The sequence below is a fragment of the Siniperca chuatsi genome, linkage group LG24 (assembly GCF_020085105.1).
Source record: "Siniperca chuatsi isolate FFG_IHB_CAS linkage group LG24, ASM2008510v1, whole genome shotgun sequence".
Classification (NCBI taxonomy): Eukaryota; Metazoa; Chordata; class Actinopteri; order Centrarchiformes; family Sinipercidae; genus Siniperca; species Siniperca chuatsi.
In genome coordinates, this window is record NC_058065.1 from 2,481,181 (window position 1) to 2,500,737 (window position 19,557).

The following is a 19,557-nucleotide window of genomic DNA, read 5'->3' on the forward strand; positions in this document are numbered from 1 at the left end:
CAGGCGCTGATGAGAGCTGAGCGTTCGCCAAGCTCAATATCAAAAGCAGATGACAACATGCTGTCTCCCAAAGTGAATAATCAATGCTGGTTCTAAATTTCCCCTCTGCAGCCCTTGTTTCCGATACAGTCTGATTATGTGGGCAAGCTTTGCTTTTTTGGCTCCAACTGTCTGGGGATGAAACACTCTGATGCTTTGAGAAGTCAGATTGCAGCATGAAGTTTGGTTACTGGGATCCAAACAGGAAGAAATCTCAGTGTGCAAAGTGAAAACTCTCCTCTCTGTCAATAGCTGAGCTGCCCCTGAGCAAGGCATTTTACCAGCTGGAACTTCTGGCAAAGAATGTGTGTGAACTGTGAATATGAGAAAGTAATTCAGATCTTTCAGTGAAGTAAAAGTTTACTTATTGCAATTGTATTTAAAGTATTAAGTTATTCTTGACAGATGAACATTTTCCCACATTCGAGCAGTTACTTAGTCATTGAAATTTGCCTCAGTGTCGTTCCTTGGGTCCTTAATTTGTTAAACCTAAATGATCCGTCTTCATGAGTATGCCTGTTGGAATCTTTGCTCTTACATAATTCGATATTTTTAAATCTGCACTGGATGAATTTGGGGTCGGGTATAACAGAAGAGGATGTGGAAGGAGCACATACAGCTTCAACTTGTACTAGACGCGGATTGTTGCAGGTAAAGGTGCTTCAACATTTTTTAAAAGTTAAACTCACTAAAATGTATTCCAATGTAGATTTTCTCTGTGACCGGGGGAGAGCGCTGCCCGCCTCCCTGGCATATGCGCATATGTTTTGGCACTGTCGTAGATTGTCTTATTTTTGGAGTTTTCTTTTCAAATTCTGGACATTTTTGGACACCTGATACAACTGGAGTCTCTGACTGGAACATTTGGAACATCGTAGGTGACAAAAGCCACATAACAAGCACTGAATGAACAGTAACACTACAAACATGTACGTTCCACTGAAAATTTCAAGAAACCTCTGACAAGGAGTTGCAAGTAGGAACTGCTTTATATTAAGGGGTCTCAAGCCAAAAAGGTTGGAAACCACTGGTTTAATCTATAACAATGTATCATATTTTTATAAATTTATCATATTTTTTGTTAGTAAAATCTTTTTCTGCAAATTAACTTGTAATTCCAGCTGTCAAATAACTGGAGAGCAGTAAAAAGACATCTGTAGTGAAGTAGAAGCATAAAATGCAAATACTCAAGTAAAGTATAAGTAGCTGAAAATGGAAACTTATGTACAGTGCATGACTAAATGTAATTTTACCTTCCTGGATAAATAAAAAGGTAAAAAATAAATAAATCTCTGCCAGTTGGCTCGTATCAATCTGCAGCCCGCTCCATTAGCGGCGATCGGCAGGGCCGGATCCATCACTGATGACATAATACATCCAACCTCAGTCCAGCACCTCTTTATATTCATTAATGGCTTGTTTTGGAGCTAATCTGTGTGGTGCAGGCCATGTTGCCCCCGAGCTAGCGTGATAATTAAACTCCCAGAGTATAGAGGTCACAGTACAGGCTGCACGTGCTGCAGCAGCACTGGTGGTGAGTCCGACTTCCAGGCTGCTGTGGAGTTCAATAAGAGATGCAATCCCATTTATTTTCCTGAGGGAAATCCAGGTTGGAAGGAAAATAGAGTGTGCTATACACAACACTGTACAAAATTCAACTTCACAGATTTGTTATTTGTATCAGGAAGCATCAGTCGACTGAAAAATCACTTTTTTCTTGATTTTATTTAAATGTCAAACCAGCCTTTTTGCCCCAAAACCTACAATAGTGTTTGTAGATTGTTAAATGTGTTTTTGATCTCAGTTTATCTCACGATAAGATGAAAACCAACTTGATGAGACTTTGAAAATACATCTTGTTGGAAACAGTTGAGAAAATCTCATCACAAGGTTCAATTTTGTAGCTGTGCTCAGAAACAAAAACAGAATCGATAACTGGGCCAACAATATGTGCAGATGAAGATCATGTGATATGATCGAGGAGAACTACTAAATGGACCTTGCAATGAGATTGTTTTTGCACATGTCTTGTTTTGTTTTGGTTAAAGTCACCTTTTTGTTATAGGATAATGCAGCTAGAAGTAAAGACTCATTTGCAGAGTTGATTACGGTGTGTACATGTGGCAGCGAAGGCTTTGAAATCAGATATATGTGGGTAAGAACTCGAACCAAAATCCATTCTTGAGATTTGTTTTATAAAAACATGGATGTAGACATGTCTGGTGTTTGGTTAAAAATGGATGCGTTCAGAAGCTAATTGCTGTTATACATGTTTATTCTAATTGATGATTATAGAACAGTGATTTTATGAATTAACAACAACTAGAGTGTAAACGACAACAAAAACTATTTCTGGGTCTATTCTAATCAAATTTATTCACAAATTTAAAAACGGTCAACTCTGCAGCATACTAAGCAGTGGGCAGCTTGTTAAACAATACATGTCAGTTTGATAAAATCAGCCAGAGTGGAGCTGAGTCCGTGGCACACTTTGAGACAGAACAACGAGGTTCCTGCAGAAGTTTAAAGTTACTTTATCACAAAAGAAAAACTGGCGCCGGGACAAAAAAAGTCAATAGAATTCTCCAAATAGTACTCTTACATTTAAATTCACAGATTTGATGGTGATGCATACTTCGCGCCTGGCGGAAGCAGGGCTATTCATCACACAGGCTGGGAAAGTGGAGGGCAGGGGAGGGGAGGGGAGGCGGCTGTCCACGGACTCGGCCACCTTGATTAATGTGATTTGATCTTGACAGTGGACCCCTAATTCATCAAGACCTTGATCTAGCTGTCGCTCCCCCCTGCCTGTGCCAAATTCACCTAATTACAGGAACATTGCACAGCAAATTAAGTGCGGTGTCATTTGTCGCCTGGCACGGCACTTTATTATACAGTCGTGGCAGCGTGTCAGAGGTCCCCTCCTTGATTGTCTAACATGACATCTCCGCGCCGTCCCCTTTATCATTGTTTGCATATACCGTAATGAGAGGGCTGGTTATTTTGTCAAGCCTGTCATAAAAAGCAGCCATGGGGAAGCCTCTTTTTTCTTCCTTCTTCCACTCGATAGCGAGGACGGTTTTTCTTCCCTCGCCGGCAAATGACAGTGAGGCGAGGAAGTTGCAGTAAGAGGCAGGAGGAAGAACACAAGGGGGGACGCTTCCTCCTCTGTGAATGCGTCTCTGTGGACGGAGCGAGGCTGGAAACCACCGACATGTAAGAAGCTGACACGAGATCTGCGCAGGGCCTGAGTACTAAAACTCAGATCCGGAGTTTACAGAATTCTGGTGTAAGAAAGCAACTTTTCTGAAAAAGCATTTCTAGTTCTGTAGATGAAACTGTAAGGAGACTGATGGAAGAAACCACTAACTCCAGTGTCAGGAAAATCACAGTAAAGCCCTTAAGTATATTGTGAATTGCTGTGTCCATATAGTAGGTCAGCTAACCAAAGTCGAGTCAAGTGAGGTGTATTGTATCAACAGCATGTGATTTATACCTTAAACAATCAAAATACACAGGGTTGCACAAGTTTAAGTGAATCTCCAAAAAGTTGCAAAATAAAATGTGACTCAGTATCCAACATCCTGTCAGTCTGAGTTCTTACATCATGAGGAATTCACTCCATCAAAGACCTGATTAAGTTAAAAAGATGCAGCATACTTTCTGGGAGTGAGTGGAAAAGATTCCCATGTTTATGAGTTGCATGTCACCATACAACTCGAGTTAAAAATACTGTGTACCGTCAACGTACTTAGCACTAAACCCATTCAATTTGGGTTTAATTGGCTGGACTGATGGGGAGTTCAGTTAGTCAAATATATTGATGCTTTAAGTAAAATTAGAGTTTCCGAGTCATTGGACGTTAACGTGAAGACTGTCACTTCCTCTTTGCGTAGATGTGAGCTAATGACACCAAAGGCTTCACATTTTAAAAAATGGGACTCAAAAAAACCTTACAGAAATCGATGTCTGCCAATGCACAAAATGGTGAGGCAGCCCCAAATAAAGGACTCATCATATGAACCCGAGTTCCAGCAATTAGATTTACGCTAATCATAGCATGCCAGCAGCCCAAATGAACATCACCAACAGACGCGTCATAGTTCAAACCAACAAGCAGGCCGACAAACAAGCACAAAGTTAAATTGTGTGGAAATTTACAAGGCGTTTGCATTATAATTCATAACACTCCCTCCCCTCCCTCATTACAACCACTAAGGTGCCCTTGAGCAAGGCCCTTAACCCCAACCGCTCCAGTAGGCCAGCAGATCAGACTGTGGTTGCTTCCAGGTGTGAATGTGTGTAACTGTGCGAATGCGATCAGGAAAAAAAGAGAGGCTTTCTCTCAGTGAAACATCCCTGAATAAATGAACGTTAAAAAAATAAATGAAACTTGGTTTCCCATCAAGGCTTGTTGGGTTACCATACGCAAAAATCTGGGGCCATATCAGCTCATAGAGATGGGACGCTCTTCCCTGTGTGATTAAGGTTAGGCTTAAGGCCTCTGAGCACCAAGTTCGTCATTTCTGTACAAAAATGTTGAATGTTAAAAAAATAAATAGGACCTCTTGGTTGGTACATAATACTTGCATGCAAATTCCTAAACTGTCGTCCGTCATAAATGGTTTTGGAAGAGTCTCGATTTTCAGGCTTTTTGCCTTATCTACCCTGAGCTCGATATTTATGAATGAACTTGTGCTGTGAACATTTATTTTTTTAATGTTTCCCCAAGGCAATGTGCAGTGTAGCTGTATACTGGTGTCTATCTGCTGCTGGTTAGGATCAACAGGACTGTAATTGACCTGGTTCTTTTATTATTTTAATAGTATCTTTAGAAGAAACTAGATGCTAAAGTCATTCTGCAGCTCCAGTATCAGCTTGTGAAACGCTCACTGCTCTTGATACTTTATCTTCTCCCCAGTAGTAAAACAATCATCACTGCATTTGTATTTCATGGTGCGAATATTTACATAATATATCTCCGTCCAGCTTTGAGGACAGAACAAACTGGAGGACGAGATGGTGAAATGACTTTTTAAGGAGGCCATGATTTGCAGCACCGTGATCTGTTTGTTTGTATCTAGGTCATTTCTTCCTCTGCTCTGCATGAGGACGAAGGCGTTCGGGGGTTTCAGTTGGGGGGGGGGGGGTTTGTTGCCTGTTAAGTTCGATGCGTCCGCTTCACGCAGCAGTCTCATAAACCTACAGTGGGAGTTTATTCAGCCGCACACTGGACAGTGTGATTTATCTAAATCAGAGAGCTCCCTGAGCCCGACACCGGAGACGAGACTCACTGTCACACTGTAATTCATCTCTGGTGTCGCCGAGAAGCAAGTCACACACACACACACACACACACACACACACACACAAATGATAAAAAAGACACAAACACTTGTACAGTAGGTACAAACAAAAAGGAACACACTTTAGGAAGGAAGGAATGCTATGCACATTTTCACGTCCATGTACCTCAGGTATAACTTTTACTGAACGTTTCAAGTCAAATTTTCCAGCTTCTCCAATGTGAGGATTTGCAGCTTTTCTCTGTTTTAAATCATTATAAACTTGATCTGTGCTTTTTACAAAATAAGCAGTTAGAAGAGATCATCTTGGGCTCTGAGAAGTTGCCAGTAACTGGTCGTGATGGTCCAGTAAATAGAGAACATAATAGTGTCAGCTTTCAGTGAAAACGTATGGGGAGGAACGCCACATCAGGGCCTTTTGTTGGTAAAGTTGCTGTATTGAATCATTGTTACTGGGTGAATTATAGCTTTTAGCACTGGAGCTCCTCTCACTGATGACTGAAGCTGCCGTGGTCAGCTCAGCGGTGATATACAGTGTGTTGCTTCCAGGTTAAAAGCTTCTAAAAAACTGCAGAAGTCACAGAAACAATCATTATGCAATAACTCTGTTACATATAGCTTGTTGCCAAACTTTTAACCTTATAAACAGCGCTTGATCTGGCCTAGTTTTCTTATTATAATGAATTGCTTTCCTTACTGAAGTACATACTGATGTGCTTTCAACAAAAACTGAACAATATAAGCTTCAAAACGGTAGAATTTATGGCAGAGCTGTTGTATTGGATTGCATTAGATTGTACAGGTCTCCCTAATAAAGTGCATAAATACACAGTTGGTGACCTTCAGGTCATCTAAGCCCATGTCAGTTATATTTTACAGTTCAACATTTAAGCTGCTCAGCAACATTACAGCCATCTACATTTTATATTTCTGTGACTCTGGACTCATTCTGAGTATGTGTTTTAACATGGCTATAAAGTCATACACCTCATTAATGGTATTAATATCATGTCAGCAGCAGCTGCTACAGTGTGTGCCATTAAAAACAAACGGCAGTAAAAGGAACAGAGAATAAGGTAATGTCTGATTAACTTCCTTTAAAGCTCACCAGTAAATACGTGTTTGAGACATTTCAGTACACGCTGCCCTGCTGCCTCTGTTTCACATCATCCAGACGTGTTTCATTGAGGTTGAAGCGAGAAGACATTTACAAATTAGGAAAGAGGGGACAGTAAGCAGTTAGCTGCTAGATGTTCCACTATGTTCACCAGCGAGTCTCTAAGTGTCTGTTCACTGCCTGCTCAGCAGCAAACAGCAGACAGTGGCTTTATCAGAGCTGCCTGCTGCTGCTGGAAATACCGAGTGAACTAATATTGTAAATCTTCCGTAAAACCAAAACTAGGATAAAAGAGGCTAAAACCTCCACTGCAGAGTCACGTGATTCAGTCACATCAAGCAACACCCTTCACATTACACACAGAAATTTCATCCATTGTTAAGATGAAAATATTGATTAGTAGGGATATCCAGATCAGGTTTTTCTGATCCTGATCCGAGTCCTTTAGTACTGGGTATCCGATACCAAGTCCTGTCCGATACTTATATTTACATAGCAGCAGAAGATTAAATATGCATCTGGCACACTTAACAACTTCGAAACTATTAAATTGATCAGCTCAAATTATTGATATGATAGGAATGAAAGTTTATCTGGGAGGTTTTGACTCCTGAAATTGACGTGAGAGAGAAGACGTCTCACTCTTTAGCTACTCTTTGCCAATGAGAAAGTCAGAGTTCAGCGAATATGTTTAGTTTCCCAACCTGGACATCAGGATTCAAAGTCACCGCTTGGCCCAAATTATTTTTCACATTCACACACTCTGATTTTCACTCATATATATGAGCAAAATGCTAACACTGCAGGCTGTCATTAAGGAGAGCAGCGCTGCAACACTAGCAGGCTGAGGTGGATAAAACACAGCAGAGTTCAAAGTTTTAAATTACAAAATGAAGCGCACAATGAGCATCGAGTAGCTAATATTCTCTTTCTTTCTTCAAGAATTACTCCAAAAACTACAAGTATCGAAAAAAGTTACGCAATTATAGCAACTGGAGTAAAACCACCTGAGAGCACGTGCCATTCGACCCACTTATGATAAGCGCTTAATATAGTGGCAACGCTTAGTAAATACAGTTCTCAGTGCAAACACGGCTGTGAGCTTCAGGCTCGTGAGAGAGTAAAGCTGTATGTGTGAACGCACCGTCAATGACCGTCCTGGAGAGAGAGGAATGAACCCCCTTTCTCCCGTCTCAGCCTGCTGCCCGGTGCCGGAAAAAGGACACGCTCTGTGGGCCAAGCATTGTGTTCGCCCAGCGCCGCACAGACGCCCAGAAAACTCACCCATAGCCAGACCCTTTCTAAATATCTGAATATTGCATGACTTATTCATCACGATCAGTTTTTAAGTATGCCCTCTCCTTTACGGAGCAGTCGTTTGCTTAAACAAAGCTTTTCAGGCTGGACGTAAAGAGAGAAGTATTTTTACGCTTCATATGATTCAGACTGTGATTGTTGGAGGAGCTTGTTATCACAGTAAACAAACCCTCTTAGACTGGATTTAAAGACAGACAGAGCTCACCTGCAGGCTGTTACATGATGAGAGCATTAATAATTTAAACAGACTGTGGGGCTGATTATGTTTTTGGGTGGAAAATCAGATCTTTATCTTCTGCACGGAGAGAAAGAAAACATTGCCTCACTCGTGATGCAATAGCACAATCTGGCTGCGAGGTAATAAAGCCTTTGTTGGATGTTGGATGATGGAGAATGTGTATTTTTAATGAAGCAGTCAGGTAAGAGACAGAAATGATTTGGTAAAACTGAGGAAAGGCCAACACAAAGATTCATGACCTGAAACATCAGCTGAATTAACCTTAATCTCAGATGCAACATGTAGAAAATAATTGATTACGATTAAGCTAGAAATCACATTTTATCATTTTAATCATATGTTAAATAGTTTTCATGACACTTTTACTCTTGAAATTGTTGAAGCCCCCTTGGATATAATAGTGTTACACAACCTGGACGTTCATGAGAAAGAAAAACGTTCTTTTCGTCACTCCTAAAAAGTGTTTCCTTCAGATGAGAGGTTTTTACTGACAGTGATGTTTGGCCTTGGAGGCGACTCTGAGATCGGCACAGTTAGTGAGTGCGCATGCGCCGACGTGCATGCTGCCTGTTGCCGTTGCTCCGTCTCGTCGTTAAAGAGTTTCCCCTCGGGCATCAATAAAGTATTTCTGATTCTGATTAGCGCAATTAATAACTGATGATGTGATTTTGTGTGTGTGTGTGTTTAAGACACAGTATCTTCTACCTCGCCTGCTTCTTAATTGTTTGCTTTTATGATCAAATCTTGGATTCTGAGATTTCTTAGCTAAGACAATGAATGCCTGTTTTTAGTTTGGTGGACTGTGAAAACACCAGGGACAAAGATAGAAATAAGTCCCGGAGCCAGATGCAGAAAACTCTTTTTTTACAATGTTCATAAAGCTGTGCGTATGCATGCTTTTGTTTTATAAATTCCACTTATTTTGAAGTCGGCCTGACTGCGACTCCAAACACAGGTGGACATCAACTGTTTGTATATGAGCATCTTCGTCTGCTCCACCACTTTCACCGAACAGCATCTGCAATTCTCGCTCAAACAGCGCCAGAGCGAGCATCCTTAAGCATGGCCATTACGCACGGCTGTGCTATTTATAGCAGATGTATGATGTATCTGTGAACTATTATCAGTAGTGATACTGTATCTCAATTGATGTCATTAAACTTTGGCCAAAACACCCCAAAAAACTTAACTCAAGCTCTAATTACTAGAATCTTAAACTACTGTTTCCAAGGTCAAGACCGAACTCTTTCAGACTGTCACATGTACTTTATTTATTACTGGATGATTTGACCTCTTCAGGCCTCTAACAATTAAAAAAAAACAATCTTAGAAGGAAGAATCAGTTTTTGGTTGGACAGGTCACAATCTGTCTTATGCAACCTGTGAAGAGGGGTCCCAAGTAAACATAGCTTTGTTTTAAGGGGCCACAAGCTACAAAGAAGATTGGAGGACTAAGACTAAGGTGTCAGCTTTACGTTCTTTTATCAGGCTCATCTTCCAAAAATCACAAGCATCCCTGTATCGACCCTCAAGTATATTTTTTCTATCCAGGTGGGCTAACACTGATAAACGACTCCAACAAATGCCCCGTGGGCAGAAGCGTCATCTGGAGAGGTGGTTTCCCGTCATACAACGCTTCCTCCCCGTGTACTCTTCTCCGTGACCCCGATCTCACCCCTTCCTCCGACTCTGTCAGATCAAAAGCTCGATAGAGGCACCGTGTTAGACGTGATCTCACTCTCAACGCTGTCTGTGTACACACTGAGGTGGAGGCTCAGAGGATCAGGTTAGCAGATGGATTAGCTAAGACGAGGTCTGTCGAGTGTGAAGACACTTCAGGTGGTCGTATCAAAGCGTGCTTCAGGCGCGCGGCATTTAAAGTGGAGATCTTCAGTCTTCAAGGAGTGCAGAAAGTCCAGCTTTCAGTGTATCCAAAGCCTGATATATCTTCTTCCTCTGTGCCAAAGAGCTCCATTGTTGTTCAAAACTATTAAAAACACATTAATGAGCCGCACTGTTGCACTGGTGTTTCCTTCATTACCATGAACACACACACTGTAGTTTATTCTGACTCAGTCCCACACACACTGACCTGCTGCCCCAACAAATGCACTATTTCCTCCTGTTTGTTTGTTAAAAACTACAGCGAGCAGCTGTTGTAGGAAATTACTGAGCCATTTTTTAAAATGAAACTATATATTTGTGAGGTGTTTTTACAGATTTACGTCTTCAGTAGGAAGGCATCAGTGGGCTTGGAGAGCCACAGACAGGGTAGGGAAGTCATTGAGTTCACTTGTAATGAAATGTGCTGTATAATTAAAATTGCCTTGCCTGCTTTATTGACTGTGAATTGTTGTTGCTTGTTGTCAATGGGTGCATTTTTATGTTTAATGCCTGGATCCAGACCAAAGTAAAAGTTTTAAGTCTATCTTTGGTGTCGAACACTCGTTGTTGGTCGGTCGGTTCTGTTTCTGTTCTACGTTTCCCAGAGTTTACCGCTCAATCAAGCCCAGTGGGCGGAGCCCAGTAGGCGGAGCCCAGTAGGCGTCTTCTTCCTTTAAATTAGTGATGAACTTTGTTTTTTTGCTCAGTCTGTTTGTGTCCAAACTAGCTAAAAACTAAAACTTGCCCTTTTCTGAAAGAGTGAAAAAGAGCATTAGCAAAATTGTCCATTGTGTCACTGGGAGGTCAGTGGTCGAGGTCGGTCACAGAGCAGCACTATGGAGTTGGGAGGGATGTAATGTCTTGCTCAGTAGTACCAGGTTGGATTGTCGTCATAGGGGCTTTAAATCAGGCCTTTAGAGGCTGCAAAACATGATGAAAATTAGTCACAAATGTTCCTTTCCTTTCCTCTGTCTAGCCCCGCAGGTTTGGCTGGCAGCCCCGTCATCTCCGATATCTCCCTGATCCGCCTTTCACCCGCCACCGTGGCAACCGGTGACTCTCCCTTCAGCCCGCCTCACCCGTACGTCAACCCTCACATGGAGCACTACCTGCGCTCTGTGCACGGCAGCCCCACCCTGTCCATGATCTCAGCAGCCAGAGGACTCAGCCCTGCCGACCGTAAGTTCACCAACCAGCTAAGTACTAAACACCTTTAATCCCTTTTCTTTCTACAGCAGTCAAAGAAAGTGACCCTGGACTCTGCTGTCCACTCATTTTCAGTTACCTGGCTCTGGATGGGTTCAGGTTCTCTCGGGTTATTTTATATCGATGGCTCTCTCTGTGTCCACCCTTTCCTTGCTCTGTGAGCTCTGAGAGATTATCACATTCATACTGATCAATTCTGACTTACATCTCATCTTTTACCTCTCTATAGAGCTTCCAAGTTTGCATTGATTTGGTGATTTACAGGTGAAAATGACATCTAGGTTAAAACTGGGCTAAATTAGTTTTTTAGGTTACATAGAGCAATTTAACGTGATCTGAATGAATATATTCCAAGATATAGGTAGGACTTAAAAAAAAACTTTTGCACTTTTCACTGGCTAGTGAAAAAAAAAAATTAACCCTTAAATAAAATGTGTTTTGCGATGTGCTGATTCCAGAAAAGCAGCTATGGAGATTTTTGTGAGAAGCGTAGAGGAAATAAGCTACGGCTTCAGCCCACTTCTTCGTTTCGGTCATCGCTATGATCTCTCTTTGACACAGACTTGTTATTTTGTGGCTGTGTAAGCCAGGGGTTTCCAACCTGGGGGTCAGGACCTCCCAATGGGTCGCGGGATAAATCGGATATGTCACAAGTTGACTAAAAGGACAATAAAGAAGAAAATAAAAAAACATTTTTGCACAAAATTAGGTTTGTTTTTTCAGACTTTTCCCTAATAATTTCTGTGGATTTTTCTTGTGAAATACTGGATTTTTTCTCACCTCTTCAGATCTTAAAAATCCTTCAAATGACGCAATCTGTGAAGGAAAAATCATACTCATGCACACTGAGGTCATAACCTGTGATGAGGGGTCACAAGTAGACACTGCATTATTTCATTTTTATTTTAGAATAAACCTAAAGTGTAAATGCATGATTGGAAAAGGCTTACAGCAGCAGAAGCCGGCTGTGTTTTAGCAGGAAAGCGACCTTAGTAAAAAAAAAAAAAAAAAGATATTCAGCAGGGAGCAGGGAGCTGAATAAGGTGATTGCTGGTTACTACATACAAACACTATTACATGAATTGGTTTTGCAGCAGGGAAAACCTTGACCTGCGCTCCCAGGTGCATTGATACCAAGAGGGGATCCTTTAAAACAAATCTGTGGAGGTTGATAAAAGAAAAACAGTGCTGGCAAATACTTATCCACCCCCCCAAATTCACCAGGACACGATGACAACTCTTTCTTCAGCGCTGAATTAGAATAACAGATTGGAGCACAGCGACGGGGCGGGATATAAATCTTCTTTTACAGTCTGTCAGTGGTAATGTAGCAATGCTTTTAAACTTAAATAAGCGGCCGCGCCTGAGATGTGGCCGTGATGATAAAGCCGTGCGAAAGGAAAAAGTATGGGGAGACTATTTGCGGTGAAGGGAATGCAAATATCTCGCTGAAAGACGAGGCCGTGGGTTTGGAAATGGAGGCCGTCGGCTTTTATGTGTTCCAGGTGACCTTTCTTTTTTCCTGACAAACCATCCACAACATCTGACATGTAAGATGGGATAACATCCTGTCATCACCTGGAGTTTTGCTTTTTGAATTAGTACTGCTTTATCAATGTGATTTTAAGCATCTTTTCTTTTTTTTTAACTACACAAACACATGATGTCCATATTACTTCAGCGGCCCTGGACTTTTTCTTCTTTTGTTTGATTCTTAACCCCTTACCTTGGAGCTCTTTCTGCTCTCACAGAATTCACATTTCCCACAGTTTCATTGGTTGAAAAAAACACTCTGGTCTTTATCTACCTCTTTTCTCATCATTCAGAAGTTTTTATGGTGGAAATGTGATCCTGTAAGGGAGAAGTGAGGGCAGCTACTTCAGCTATGAAGTCAGCTTGAGCGTCTGCTGTCTTTTAGGTGGAGAGCCCTAATGTCGTCTGAAAGATCACTTAGGCGACGAGGGCAGGAGGTAAAACAAGGGGGGGCGTTTGGTTTGCAGACTGGCGTCTTCAGGAGCAGATGGAGAGGTAGAAACGCTCTAAGGAAAGGGGAAGTGATTCTGGAGGCGTAAAACAAATTTAAATCAAACTGTTATTGGCCCTGACACTTTTAAAAGCGCTTTACTGGGTGCAGATGTTGACAGCAACACACACCAGGTGAACTCAGAGAGAGACATGAAGGGAATTACATTGAAATTAAACACAATTTTAAAAAATTTGAGCTCAACGAGAGAAGACAAAAGACATACAGAGACTCTGTAGGCAGATCTCTTTGAAACACAATAAACTTGAAATTCAATTTTTAAATAGATAAATTATCCAAAATACACATCAGAAAAATTGTCTTTGGAAAGGTTTTTGAAAGGCTTTTCTGATTCTGAAAACCTGCTATGATACTTAAAGATTTAGCTGGTAAATATACTGTTTATCAGCACATTGTGATTAACACTATATGCTAGCTCCAAATAAGGTGGTTTAGATAATCTAGATAAACTGCTGGTTTGTTTCTAGCCTGTCTGATCGTCCAACTTCTTTTTAGTCATGTCACCATGTTCCCAGATCTCAGAGTAAAATGTTATTATTACTGATAGAAATGATGAACTAAAACAATATATTCTATTAAAAAAAACATCATACAAGCAATTTGTCCCTCAGCACTGTGTCTTTACTTTTGAAGTATACTATTTCCTGAGAAAAAGAGATTTCATCATTAAAGAGTACCTTCAATATTGCAAAGCTTTTGTCCAAATCTTTCATTTTAGAGTAATAATTACACTCCAGCGTCTTTGGTAAAGAGATACTGAAACTCAAAAATGCTATTTAGTGTCTGACTATTTTCCTTATGAGGCTGAGGAAACACAAACAGACTAGAGGCCTAGAGGAGGGGGTGGCGTGGGAGCACCTACACGGGCCGTTGCACATCACTGACCCCGCCCCGCAGGCCCCTTGATCCATTCAAGGATCTCCTCAGCATGAGGCGGGACGTACCAGGAATTCACCCCTCACCTCCCTTTTCTCACTCCTCCCTATAGTTATTAACTCCTTCCCCGCATCCTTCGTCATTCTTTCCCTCCTTACTTACTCACTTCCCTTTCACCCTCTTCACCCATTCCTCCTCTCCCTCCTTACACACTAACCCTCTTTCCCCCCCTCTCCTCCACAGTGGCCCATGAGCACTTAAAAGAACGCGGGCTGTTTGGACTTCCTCCTCCTCCTCCAGGGGCGAGCCCAGCCGAGTATTACCACCTGATGGCCAGCCACAGGAGCCCCTACGGCGAGCTGCTCATGCAGGGTGCCGGGGCCACTGCGGGGGCACACCTGTCCGACTACATCACCCCCATCGACGGTGAGTAACTCTGGGAACAAACAGGCTCTGACTGGGAACGTTGACCGGAAGTTGGAAATTCACAGCTGTAGAATCACAGGAGCATTTTAGCCTCTTTTAGCTCCTGGTTTTGGTTATACAGCATATTTCCTGTCTGGTTCAGTCTCAGCGTTTCCAGCAGCAGCTCTGATAAACCCACTGTACACTACCTGCTCAGCACCAAACAGCAGACAGACACAGTTAGAGACTAGCTGGTGAAGAAAGTCGAACATCTAGCAGCTAAAGAGACATATTGCCCTCAGGAGTTGGTGGAGACCAAACACAGAGCTAAAAGAGAGTTAATATTGGACATTCATCAGGGGACACAAACACAACATGAATGATAATGTTGCTCTGTGTCTGTTAGATGTGTAAATAAGCAACTGTTTGCTAACAAGTTCGCTATAGTATCTTAATAAGGCGCTAATATGTCAGAAGTGTGTGGTGATTTAGGTGTTATGGAGTTATTCTGCCCCCTAGTGGCCAACAAGCTATTAATGCAGCTTTAAGGTGAAGCTGAAAATCAAGTTTGAGACAAATATCTTAAAAGTAGGGCAGCAACTAACAATTATATTTATCAATTAATCTGCGTTCTTGAGTAAATTATTCGCTTTTCAGTCTATACAATGTCAGACAACAGTTGAAAATGGAAAGTTCCTAGAGGCCAAGGTGACGTCTTCAAATGTCTTGTGTCGTGCAAGGTTATGACCAGCAGTTTAAAACACAAAAAATATTGCTGTTGAATGTTTAAAATGTGCTCGAAAATGACACTGATGATCAAAATTGCTGCAGATTAATTTTCTGCTGAATGACACTTTTCTCAACACTACATGAACTCTCTCCCTGAGAACCGAGGTACTGTAGATAACGTCGCTGATAACCAAGGTGCAGAAATAGACAAGACAAAAACTTTTAATGCTAAAATAAGTAAAAATTTACACATGACATGTTCATTACCAACTAACCTTTGGAAGGATAGTTGTAGGAAAGGGATGGTGAATGTCAGTCCAGTTTGTCACGCAGATGCATCAGTACAGGACACTTTTACGAGGCTAACGTGGGAGCTTGTACCCAGGTCCTACAGTTAGAGGAAGGTCTTCTTTCCCACCAGCCCACCCTGCTCTGTATTGAATCAGCTGCTCTGACACTGATTAAGGAGAATGAAATTCCCATCAGGCTGTCGAGTCCAGGTGGATGATGAAACAAAGATCACAGGAGAGGCGTATAAATAAAAAAGGCTTGTATACATTTTTCATGCTTTTCAACTTCAAACGGCCGAGGGCCTTCAGGTATCAGCCGTGTGCTGCACAGTATTTCTCCCCGCCGTCCCTGAGCCAGCACTTTTCCATAAACATCGGGGACTTATTGTGCCGCTGTGGCATTTCCAGTGTACGCCGTCGCCTGGCACATTAGGTTGCAGCAGGTGTATTTAATGTAATAAGTGCCTACTTTGATCCGACGCTTCGCTCTGCACCTTAAAAGGGTAGCCATGTCTGAGCGGGAGACTGATGGTGGAGGGGAACTCCTGATGATGAACACCAGAGAGGGTAACGTCATCTGTGTGATACTACATGCTAACTGCACGTCTCATCTTAATGTCTGCTTTCTCTGCTCTTCCCACAAAGTGACTTTGTCTCAGATATACAGTATACTGACATGATCAGAACTGGATTCAGGGATATTTCTGGCCATTTATCTTTAAGCGCACTACTATGCTCTTCTTCTCCACTGAAATGTACACTAAGTCCCACTGCAGGCCAGGTCAGTCTGCTCATTTTGATTCCTTTGTGAAACAGAAGCATAGAGTTATTTTCTGACCCGCTCAACAATTTAAAGGAACTACAAACTAAATCGTTTTAAAAACCAATTTCATCTTTTCGTGTGAACGGGGCATTGCACAGTGATTGGCCAGGTGTAAAGGTAGGCAGGTAGGCCTTCGAGTGTGGCCACTGAGAACAGGTTTAAACACTTTTGTGGACGTTGAGACCGAAAAACAGCATTAAAATAGGGTGGGGGCGTATTTGCAGGATGCCAAAACACTGCACAGTGGTTTGTAATCCTCTGACACAGGATTTTACCACTCTGGAAAGTTAGCAGCATCATCTTTTGTTGTGGTGAACGCGAGGTAAACAGCAGAAATACGCCATTAGCGCTTCTGCAAAAGTTGAGCCAGGTTCAGTGTTTTTGCTGGTTGGTTTTTACCAACAAAAATCTAACTGGACAGTAACACTGAAAATATTTGGTGAATTTAGGCCGCGCACCAACCATTACGGTCAGTGGAAAAGTTGATGTCCAACCGTGGACGACAGCGTTGCTCAGTGGCTGAACAAGCGGTCAGCCTGGGTTAAACCCTTCCCTGCAGGTTCAGCAGACAGAGCGCAGGGTTGTGAATGAGCCCGCTGTGTTGTGGTGTCGGAGGCCAAACTTGAGCTGCTGAGAACGGCGGCAGGCTGCCAACAGCGTGAGGCCGTCCAGCCGTGCTCACTAAAGCTGTCATAACTTAGTTTCCAGCCGTCCCGAACACTGTGCAGACGCTGAGGCCAAAACAAACGGAAAGCACGTTTGGCTCTGTCTCGCCAAAATGTCATTGTTAAGTTATTCACTGAAGCTGCTGGATGCGGCTGTGAGAAGAAAAATCACTTTACTTACCAAGTGCAGTGTGTGTTTGGTTATTTGAAACTGTGGCACAAACTGAGAACAATGTACTCCTCTACACATCTAGAGAAGAGGAAGTAAGGCTGCTGCTGCGTCTTTGACAAAACTACAAAGTTTTGAATATTTTTGCCAAATTACTACCAATCACATATACATACTTTACATTACTGCTGACCAGTTTTTAAAGTGTGATGTAGAACTTTCATTTTCTTTCTTGCCTGTTTATATTTTTGTCAGTTTATCGTTGTGTGTTAATCCGGCTGAGTACAGACTAAAGGCTGTAACAGTATGATGTTCACTATGATGGATTACCTCTAACTTGAGCAAGTTTCAAGTCTGTGCAGGTGGATTTTCATACTGTGGAGCAAGCAATAAAAAACCAACAGATGCCCTGAAAGGTAGGAAAACATATTGAAAAATAAAAAACACTATGCAGCACTGCAAAAAACACCTTATCGAGTCAGTTTTGGCTGTAATGAGAGTCCTTAAAGTTATTTTTACTTAAAGAAAATTTAAAAAAATCTACCAGTGCATGCATATGCACACAGACGCACGACACACAGCTCAGTTAAAAGTACAAATTTATAATTATTGTACTTTTAGTAGCAGGGAAGAAATATCTGATGTTTTCATACTTTTCCTTTCAACTCAGTGGAAGGCATGCTGGTAAAAGCCTGGTATGGCCCTTTAAGTGCCTTGCTCAAGAGCTCCTCATTGAATGAGGACAGAGCATTTCTTTTTCTCTTTCCCAAATGATTCCCAGCAGCTGCGGCATCGTTTGAACCTGCAACCTTGTGGTTTCAAACAGTTCAGTTACATACAGACCACAGTGGCACCGAGAGCCTCGGGGGCTGCAGCACACACACATTCACTCCACACACACTCACCCTCCCACTGGCGGCTGCTGATATAAATCACAATTGGGGGAGTCGAGGCGGGCTTTTCCATTGGTCCATTTATCAGGGGAAGTGGCACATTAATAAACACATCTCCCCAGAGGTGAGAGGAAGTAACAGAGATGAATACGACTGCTAGTCCTGAACGGCTTCCTCTGAGCCGCCGCGATCACTGATAACAAAAAAACACACCTGCCCCTCTACACCTGCCCCTCCCACCAGACCCCCACACCCCCCACTCACCATCAACCTGAGCTACATCTCAACTTTAGCTGGTTAAATGTCCAAATTAGCGTCCCATGACACCAGCCCCCCAAACGGTAATGTCTTTGGTAATAAACCTCCCGAGCTGAGACATCCCTCGAGAAACGAGCGTTGATGTTTTTCTCTTCTGTGGATTTGTTATATCATCATTCAAATTCCATATGTCCCAGGATAAAAACGTCTCCCCTCCTCCTCAAGTCTCAAAGCACCAATTTCTAAACAGATAACATATGTTAGAGATTTGTACTGGAGGACATACTTAGAAACAACCTTTTAGCCCCCGTCATTAAGGACGGTAGTGAAAGCAAACAAAGCAGAATTAATCGCTCATGAAGATTATACACCGAGCTTCTCGCTGTCGCAGGAATAAGCTGAACGTCGAACCGGTCTGTTTTCGGAGAGTCTGTGACAGGAAGTGAGGGTTTGATCCACGCCAGATGTGGCTCCCAGTCTGAGCTGCCCCAAAACTGTTTCTTTGTAAAGTGATCAGTAGAGATTTTCATAATGTCGAGGGTGGCAGCCTTGAGGAGAGTGTACAGAGACTGACTGGGTGTATAAAGCATTTTTGTCTCTTAGTAGTTCTCTTAAAAGGAACCCTGAGGAGTTTTCTTATAAACAAACACAGTTATGTGTCCTTGAGGCTTAACAAACATGTTGAATGTCCACGTTTCCTCATAAAACGTTTGAAAAGCCAGTGTTTTTTAAACATTTAGCTGTCAAAATAGCTTAAGCTGACTACAAGTGCAAGTTAGAAAACAAGTTTAAGGCCAACGATCACTAACTATAAAATCACTGTTTCAGTAGTCAATGACGACCCAAGCTGCCTGACAGTGTCAATGAATTGTTGTCGCTTTGACAACAATCAAAGCCTAATAAGACAGCCAATAGTGGCCTGATCCCTAACTCCCCCCTTTGTGAGGTGAGGTGAGAGTATGAGGTGAGGAACCTGTTGCCAAGGCAGAACACCAGGCATTTAGTGACAGGTGGAGAGGTAGACAGGAAGCAGGGAAAGAGAGGGGTATGACATGCAACAAAGGTCACTAGCTGGAATCGAACCGGCGACTGTTGCTGCGTTGCCTGCTTCCATTTGGCGCCGACCAATGTTAACCAATTGGGCTGTTCAGACAGGACGCGCCACAGTGCAGCCAAACTCCTACATTGAATGTAGCATACGAAGATGATACATTAGTGCTTGCTCATGGTGGGAATTGTTGAGTCTCTGTAAATAATATTATAAAGAGAACGGTCTAGACCTGCTCTATATAAAAAGT

The 19,557-nt window shown here is 42.2% G+C and overlaps 1 protein-coding gene and 1 long non-coding RNA gene across 3 annotated transcripts in view; one reads left to right on the top strand and one right to left on the bottom strand.

Annotated features, from left to right (window-relative positions):
- LOC122872039 overlaps positions 1–19,557 on the bottom strand; it is a 170,545-nt gene that overhangs the window by 147,848 nt on the left and 3,140 nt on the right. The window lies entirely within an intron of this gene.
- The window catches only part of LOC122872035 (zinc finger protein GLI4-like), an 88,510-nt gene that overhangs the window by 47,429 nt on the left and 21,524 nt on the right, over positions 1–19,557 (top strand). The window contains exons 4-5 of one of the 2 annotated variants that reach the window (XM_044187672.1): positions 10,878–11,080; positions 14,271–14,453. In XM_044187672.1, coding sequence (XP_044043607.1) covers positions 10,878–11,080; positions 14,271–14,453 — 386 coding nt within the window. The remainder of the gene's footprint in view (positions 1–10,877; positions 11,081–14,270; positions 14,454–19,557) is intronic. The other variant, XM_044187671.1, reaches the window with a different exon arrangement.